Source organism: Choristoneura fumiferana, chromosome 26, assembly GCF_025370935.1.
Source record: "Choristoneura fumiferana chromosome 26, NRCan_CFum_1, whole genome shotgun sequence".
Taxonomy (NCBI): Eukaryota; Metazoa; Arthropoda; class Insecta; order Lepidoptera; family Tortricidae; genus Choristoneura; species Choristoneura fumiferana.
The window spans coordinates 5,930,972-5,939,872 of NC_133497.1; the positions used below are offsets into that span (position 1 = coordinate 5,930,972).

The 8,901-nt window shown below is 40.2% G+C and overlaps 1 protein-coding gene across 1 annotated transcript; it reads left to right on the top strand.

Moving 5' to 3' along the window:
* Positions 1-495: 495 nt before the first annotated feature.
* On the top strand, positions 496-3,450 carry LOC141443118 (modular serine protease-like). The gene is made up of 5 exons (XM_074108329.1): positions 496-505; positions 1,417-1,541; positions 2,232-2,405; positions 2,750-2,909; positions 3,254-3,450. The coding sequence occupies exons 1-5, from the start codon at positions 496-498 to the stop codon at positions 3,448-3,450; spliced, it is 666 nt and encodes a 221-aa protein (XP_073964430.1).
* The last annotated feature ends 5,451 nt before the right edge of the window (positions 3,451-8,901 follow it).

The window sequence follows — 8,901 nt, forward strand, 5'->3', positions numbered from 1 at the left end:
TGCACCTTACGCACAGTTTGCAACGCGACTGACTCGCCTCGGGCTCGGGTACGCCGAATTCGGCGTACTATTTGTTGCCGCATTTGACAAGTACGCCGGCGGTATCTAGTGGAGCGAGCGCGCGAGACCAATCATTAATCTAAGCCTTCGACCTTTTGTTCTTACCATAAAACCCAAGGTCGGTAAATGAGTTTTTGCGCGCACAAAATAAGTAATAGTACAACAGGGCTACTACGAAACTCGAAACTTGAAGTTCGTATCATACCGTCCCTCTCGCTCTCGTATTAAATAGTATAAGTGTCAGAGGGACCGCACGACACGAACTTCGAGTTTCGGAGTAGCCCAGCTGTTGCGCGCACTAATACGGCTGCGCGCGCTGCACGCCGCGCACAAGACTTGCTAGCGCTGCCCGAGAGCGCACCATAATAGAAGGTATCGCCAATTTTTGAAAAAAAAAATATTTATTCTTTCACAAATATACAATTTTACTCGCAAATGGTTAAAGGTTAAGTGGAAGAGATCCCTTTAAGGGATAAGTTCGCCTTTGTACATCTTATTTTCATTTGTTTTTATGTACAATAAAGAGTTTTACAATACAATACAAAACATGTTGGCGGTACTGGAATTACAAACAACGACTCATTAAAGCCCTCAGTCTTCGACTTCAAGCTTCTAATAGAATCTCGTTCGTAATTCCTCACTTACCGCCCTCAAGACACAATTGTACTATTAACGGGTAGGAATATTTTGTGTCTGAAATCGTAACTTCTAAACCGAGGGACCGATTTGGATGTAAGGTAAACGTCCGAGTGCTTGGCACGCCAATGCCCAATAGACGACACCCTGCTGTCATCTCTATTGCTAATGAAATGACATAAGATTAAAGGTGCTCACTATTGGGACAGTGACGAGCACTCGTGCGTTTACCTTATGTTATTTTTAATTGAAAGCTGAGATAATTGTTGGTTCTTACTCAAGGCGTGTTAGTGTTCGATCCCACCTATTCGAAAACCGACCATTGGTTTGCCAATAAGTGCGAGCAAACTAGATCTTTTCTGCAAGAGATTTTCACGCATGGCAGATGACGTCGGACTTGATTCGGAACAGGAATAAATAAATATTACAGGACAATCGGCTTTAACATAATAAGTACATAAATTATTACCAGCTAAATCACGGAAAAATTATCATAGAGTAGAGTAAATAATATAGAGTAGCAAGATAATTTTTTCTCGAGTGTCATACTATGAACCGCTGCACTCAGAATTCTACTCTAAAATCGCTTGCTCCGCTATGGATTCAAGATAGTGCCTTCGTCGTAAAATTATTGTTTTGTTCCCTATTATCAAATAACCTTAGTGACGAGCTGACGGCATTCAAACTCTGCTCATATTTTGACACGAAATCCTTCTACAGCGGCCCATTGCCTTTGGAATGATGAGACAAACTCACCATATGCACCCAAAAAATTCGCTGTGGCCCTTGGCAAGATCTACAGAGCCTGGGACGACGTTGGCGACCCTGGTGCGCACAAGTCTGACGTGAGTTGCAGCTAAATACTCCAGTACCTTTCAATAACCTGACTACTTGTATAATAATGATCTAAAACAATTACTTTGCTCACCCTCGACCTTATGCAAGAAATGTGCATTCAGTTCTTCCACCTCCACATTGTAAGAACACACACACAGCACACAAAACCAACTATCACCACCACCACCAGATTTGTGTTTTTTGTGGGTTACCTCAAGGGCCAAAGATTTTTTTTGTAAGTATAATTTGAATTTTACAGCGCATTGGTTTTACAGTAATGCTGTAATTTTTTATTGGCAAATAAATAAATAATAAATAAATAAATATGAGGTGCTTTATAGAAGATGGCGGCGAGCAGTCGGAAAAAGTCCATTGTGGACGACTGAGAAGGGAGGTCCAGACAGTGCCGGACTCTTACCGGCTAGAAAACCTGGCTGTACATCCCCAACTGCCTGAACCTTACAACGGGGAGGAGAGGAATAGAGGAGTGTCTTATCTACCCACAGTTTACTTCAGCCATTTGCTGAAAAGTCGGGAGAGGAGCATGCATTCCCATTAGGCTCTGTGGGTGCTTGGGTCAGTCTTGTTGGTTGATTGCCATTGGTTTCTTCTTTGACCGACTTAAGCCCTGTTTATTACCAGATTCTTGTTTAAAAGCCTCCTGTTATACCAGTTACATGACTGCTGATGTATTTTAGGTTAAAAGCATTGCCGTCCCGGCCCGCTTCAGGGGTGGAAAAACCAATTACCAAGAGGACATCTCGCTGGTCATTCTGTCAACACCAGTGAAGTACAGCCCATTCATCCAGCCTGTTTGCATTGACTTCAGCCGTGAGCTTGAAAGTGTTCAACTTGATACCAGTTTGGGAAAGGTGAGATGGGATTAGGTTTAGTTCAAGAGCATACGATCGTAAATATAGCAATTGAGCAAATGGATATTTTCTTTCCAATTTGCTTTAAATATTACTTTTAGCGATAGAGCGACTTGAACTGTTTTTCTTTAATTTGCTCTACTATTTTTAACGATAAAGCGAATTGGAGTAAAAACGGTCAATTTGCCCTACAAGTTGGAAAAAAAGGTGTAGGTTTGTTTATAACATTTCTGAACAATACATGGATTCAGAGAAGAAAAGAGTCATGACAAACAATAGTACCTACACACTATGCCAAACATTACATTATGGACTTACGGAGCTATTATTTGTATTGATTGCAGGTTGCTGGATGGGGATTGACGTCGGAGGATGGTCCCCCTTCCCAAGTGTTGAAGACCAAGGAGCTGCTGCATGTAGACTTGCGAAGGTGCATGCAGGACCTGCCTGCTAACTTCATAAGCATGGTCACGGGCGATAAAATTTGTGCCGATGCTATAAAAGGCAAGAACCTTTGATTTGCGGTTACTCCAGAAAATACGGGCAAATACGAGTCAGAATCACTCACTGTGATACATATAAAAGCTAGACTGTAAAGTTGATCCGGGAGCGACAGCTATGACCGCATATTTGGCAAATAAGTTCAGTCTTGCTCAGCTACGTAGGAGGGAGAGCAGCGCGCTGATGTATCAGAACACGCTTTACAGTCAGGTGGTCGAACCACGCGTTGTCACGTGCAGCCACAAGTAGCTTGGGTTAAACATGATCAAAATTGGTGTGATATAATACATATGCCCCCTTACCAGAGAGTGGGTGTCCGGTTATACTTAGTCGTTGTTGTCTTACAGGCACAACGATATGCCGCGGTGACAGTGGCGGCGGCGTCGCGTTCCCAACATTGGACGGTCGGGGCATTCAGCGCTACTACCTTCGCGGCGTGGTCTCCACAGCGCCCGCCAGCGAACATCTATGCAACGTCAAAAGTCACATCCTCTTGACACGCGTCTCGGACCACGAAATATTTATTACTCAAAAATATCCGTAAAAGTTGACATTCTTTGCATATCAGAAGGTGAAGTGCATAGTTTATGGTCAGCGAAAAATAGCAAAAAACCTGCTTTCAAATAAAAAAAAACCGCATTAAAATCGGTCCACCCGTTTAAGAGCTACGGTGCCACAGACAGACACATAGCGGTCAATAACTTATAACCCCTCTTTTTGCGTCGGGGGTTACAAATAGTATACACTAGCGTTGCCCGCGACTTCGTCCGCGTAGAATTCGTTAATCCCCGTGACTCAAACTATACTACACCGAATTTCATCTAAATCGGTTCAGCGGTTTAGGCGTGAAAATGTAACAAACAAACAGACACAACTTTTGCTTTTATAATATTAGTAGGATGGATAAAAAAAACGCCCGCAAAAATAAAAAAACGCCCGAAACATAAACTTAGGCTAATTTTGCGGGAAATCAGCATAGTCCCCGCGGGATAGGGATAAACGAATTCTTCGCAGATGAAGTCGCGGGCAACAGCTAGGTAGTGCATAATTATTTTTTACTTTTTAGTTGTCTTTTTTGGCGGCGTTTTTTGTCGGCGTTTTTTTTTCAGGCGTTTTTTATAGAGTGTTCTAGTGTGCTGGATATCCTGGCTGAAGCATCAGCTCATCCTGTTGCCACCTTTGCATTGTATGTAGAATCAAATACTGATCGAAGCTAATCCAAACACGATGTATCTGCAAGGTTTTTTTATCAAGAGTGTACCTACTAGCGTTCTGGATATCCTGGCTGCAGCATCAGGCCGACACTATCTACAACTCAAACTGCAGATTTTGTAAGTAAACATTTTTTTGTAATTGAAAATGCAAAATTCCTACGCAGTTCAAATAAAATAGTGATTTAAATTTCGGGGCAGATTTTCAAAAGTCTTTCAATAATAAAGCTAACAATAATAAAGAAAGCCACAATGTGTCTCTCATGGACAATTAAGAATATTAAAATAGATTATAACGTAATTCATGTCCCGCGGGAACTTTACAATTTCTCGTGATATAATCCTATACACAGTTTAATACATCAGAGCCTATAAATCGTGCATGAAGTCGCGAGCAAAAGAAACGAGTACTTTAACGTTTTCTAAAATTCCACCCTCAGTCAGCGAATTGGGTTTCAAAGTTGGTACGAATTATGATTAATTATAAATACGTATGTAGGTTGATTTTTGAATTCCAAAATTTGCAACGTCTGCCTAAAACAACGTCTGTCTGTATTTCCTTCCAAGTAATCCTTCGAAAAATCAATCAAATCACGGAAAAAGGATTGCAGAAAGTAAATGTATGTTACCCCAAATTTAACGCGAGCGAAGCCGCGGGCAAAAACTAGTATACGAATAGTTTCGAACTCAACCAGAAATCATTCACAGAGCAACCAACAGAATTAGAAGACCGTTCACCATGCTACCTGATGTTAGACATTTTATAAAAATACTATCTTTTGCCCGCGGCATCGCTCGCGCAAAATTGGTAAGTATATAGCTTAAACCTTTCTTGATCCCACAGGAACCATACAATATTTCGGGATAAAAAGTAGCCTATATGTTAATCCAGGGTATACATATATTACCTATATGCTAAATTTCATTCAAATCTGTTCATTGTTTTTTGCGTGTAAGAGTAACAAACATTCTCTAAGACGTCCACTGCTAAACAAAGGAGGCCCCTTCTTCTTCTCTTTTAAGATATGGCTTTTCTGTCCTAATTAATAGGATTTTGCCAGCGTCAAGGTAAACTCTCTTTGAGAAGGACATTGTACGGTGATTGTAGTTTTTGCAACTTGATAGTAAAATTCCAGAAACCACGTGGAGACAACTTGCGCATTAAAAAATGCCAGACACGAGAGAAACTGTAACTGAGACGCCACTGGCCATGTCTTACCTGTTCTGGGCGGCGCCTGCAGCCAACCCGTAAACTGGAAAAGATAAACACAGTGCTTTTTCACTAAGTAAGGGACTCCATCCATACATGCTCGTTATTCTATATCCCTTAACTACCTACGACCTGTTTCAGAAACACAACCACCCATGTGCAGCCTAGGAGACCACTAGTTTAAAAAAAGTAATAACTACAATTTAAACAGTCTGGTCACTTCTATTTATTAGTAATAACTATTAGAAAATAAATCAATAGATTTTTTTATAAATTTAACACATTTTAGTACTGGAAGGAGATCCCTTTAAGGGATAAGTTCGCCTTTGTACATCTTATTATCCTGTGTTATGTTATTTTCATGTGTTTTTATGTACAATAAAGAGTTTTACAATACAATACAATACAATACTTCTCCTATTCTTGCTATAAAATTACTTACCCTGAGGGGATATGAGATCTCAAAATATAGGAACATAACGTAAAAATGATTACTAAAGTTTCATCAAATTGAATGATCAACGAAGTTATTTAACTAATTTAATTTTATAGAAACATTTTATTTTTATAAAATTGAAATCCTCAAAACAGCCATTTTTTGTCAGCTGTCGATGTATAATACATTCGAACATTGGAGACAAATTGGTCTCTTGCATTCAATGCGACACTTCTTGTAACCACCTTTTGTGACTGTGCGTTAGGAAGCATGTTTAATTAAAAAATAAACATAAATCTTTTTGAATTATAATGAAAATAAATACAAAAAATGTTAACAAATATAACACACACAACCTACGTTCGGTCTGGGAGACCACACGTAAGAATATTTCGCAGCCACCTACCTAAGGTCTTGGAGACCGTTTTCACTAGTATTATGTATTATGCTCACTAAAATAAAAATAAATACACATCTAAACCAGTCCTACCAGTTTTAACCTACGGAGCCGAAACGTGGACCTTGACTGCGGGACTAATCCACAAATTCAAGGTCGCTCAGCGGGCTATGGAAAGAGCAATGCTAGGGGTTTCTTTGAAGGATAAAATCGGAAATCACATTAATCGACAAAGAACGAAAGTCACTGACATTGTTCAGAGAATTAGTTCGTTGCAGTGGCGTTGGGCTGGCCACGTCTGTCGCAGGACCGATGAACGGTGGAGCAGACGAGTCCTCGAATGGGGACTACGGACGGGAAAACGTAGTGTAGGGCGTCCTGAGGCACGGTGGACGGATGACCTTAAGAGGATCGCTGGCGGCGGATGGATGCGAGGGGCTGAAGACAGAGTGTTGTGGCGCCATGGAAGAGGCCTATGTCCAGCAGTGGACTGCTGTAGGCTGATGATGATGATGATGACACATCCAAACGTGTCGACCACATGGCGGCCATTGATTGGCCCCCAGGAAAAGGTACAAGTCATTAGAAGTTTGTTCGCCGCGATTGCATCGAATTATTATCATTTTTAAATCTGCTAAGGTCTGAGAAACGGAAAACGGCTGAACCGATTTTGATGAAACATGTCTAAAAACTATCTCTAGAAAACCTGATTTTAAATAAAAAAAAAACCGAATTCAAATCGGTCCACCCGTTTAAGAGCTACGATGTCACAGACAGACACACAGACATACAGACACAGCGGTCAAACTTATAACACCCCTGTTTAAGCGTCAGGGGTTAAATAAAAAGGACGCTACGCTAACTAAAATTGATAAGTCTATAAAAATGAAATTGGAGCAATAGTTTCCTTTGGAGTATGTTTCTCTAAACTTTCACGAGGTACTAGTATTTTTTACACTCACCAATGAGCAAATATAAGCAGTACATTTTGCACATAATCACGAAATACGTCCGGTCGTTATGATGTCTTTAGGCTATAGATACTTTTATCTCTCTTTATAAACACCATTTTAGAGATAGCCTTAGCCAGTCTGTCATAATCTGACATTGAGTTTAAATTAAATTTCCAGGAATGTAGGTACTAAATTAACGAATGTATGATAACCACGTCGAGCACCGAAAGCTGAATTATAATTATCCTACTAAAATTGTCAGAGCGAGCGTGAACAGTTAGGAAGCATTTCCACCAGAGATGTACGAGTGAGCTGAGCGGTGCAAGGATGTGTAGCGAGAGCGTGTAGTGGGCTCTTTCCAAAACAGCGAGCGGGGTGCGTGAGGCCGACTGAGTACTTGGCAAGACATCACTCGCAACACAGTCCCCGCACACAACCATCCCTTGTTTTGTATATATGTCGGCGGCCGATCGTAAAATCCGCCAGATCACGAAATTCCTTCTTGTTGGCCAGGCATACCACGATGTGCCTGAGAAACAATACGGCAGATCAATTAGAGCAACGCATTTATCGATATTCGTAGCTCTATACCGGCCACATCGTGATTAGCCGAAAAAATTAAAAATTAGGTACGACGAGCGATGCGAATAGTATGAATTGTGACCACAAAGCACGAGCCGAGCGAGCGAAGCAAGGGTGCCGCGGCAGCGGCCGGCGAAGTGCCAGAACCGATGTGGCGGAGTTTCATGATATATATTATTATGCCTATACTTCATTTAATTTAGAATTGGAGGCCACAGCAACATTGTATTGCGGCTCGTGAACTGTAATCTCTTTTCAATTTGTACTAGAATAACAATTGACGACACGCAAATAAAGTGGCATTAAAACAATTATATATATAGATATCCAGCACACTAGAACACTATAAAAAATAATAGCACATATGTCGTTTTTGGATTCGTTTTGATCAGTAATTGATTCTACATACAATGCAGTGGTGGCCTTACGACGAGCTGATGCTACAGCCAGAATATCCAGTACACCAGTATAGTTTTGAAAAAATAATAGCAGATATGTTGTGTTTGATTCCTTTTGATCAGTATTTCATTCTACCTACATACAATGCAATGGTGGCAACAAGATGAGCTGATGCTGCAGCCAGGATATCCAACACACTAGTACACTTTTAAAAAAATAATAAGTATATCAGTTTAAAAAACATGACATAAAAAAAAACTTTTAAATTTAAAATTTAAAAACCCCCCCGACTTAAAAAAACGCCAGCAAAAATAAAAATAAAAACGCCCGAAAAAAAACGCCGCTAAAAAAGACAACTAAAAAGTAAAAAATAATTATACACTACCTAGCTGTTGCCCGCGACTTCATCTGCGAAGAATTCGTTTATCCCTATCCCGCGGGGACTATGCTGATTTCCCGCAAAATTAGCCTAAGCTAATTTAGTATAAGTATCTAGTAATATTTTTTTATCTAAGCGTCGTCGGTGTGGGGGGACCGCTAAGGTTAATACTTTAAAAAATACAACATATTACTTTACATAGTACATACATACATACATAGTACTTTAGTTTCCTGTTAATTTTTTGAACTGTTTTTCACCAATTTGCTCTAGGTACTACTCTTAATCATAGATCGAATTGAGTAAAACATCCAATTTGCCCTGCAAGTTGGAAAGCTTTACAAATTTGCACATTTTTGGGCACCATGCTACGGGGGCCTTGTGTAGTTGTAGATTTAATTTAGTAGGTAGTAGGGTTTTCAATTTTT

Excerpts from the sequence above, each read along its gene's own strand:
- LOC141443118 (XM_074108329.1), top strand. Across the intron at positions 1,542-2,231 it reads CTGGTGCGCACAAGTCTGAC|GTTAAAAGCATTGCCGTCCC; the intron begins GTGAGTTGCAGC and ends GATGTATTTTAG. Across the intron at positions 2,406-2,749 it reads TTGATACCAGTTTGGGAAAG|GTTGCTGGATGGGGATTGAC; the intron begins GTGAGATGGGAT and ends TATTGATTGCAG.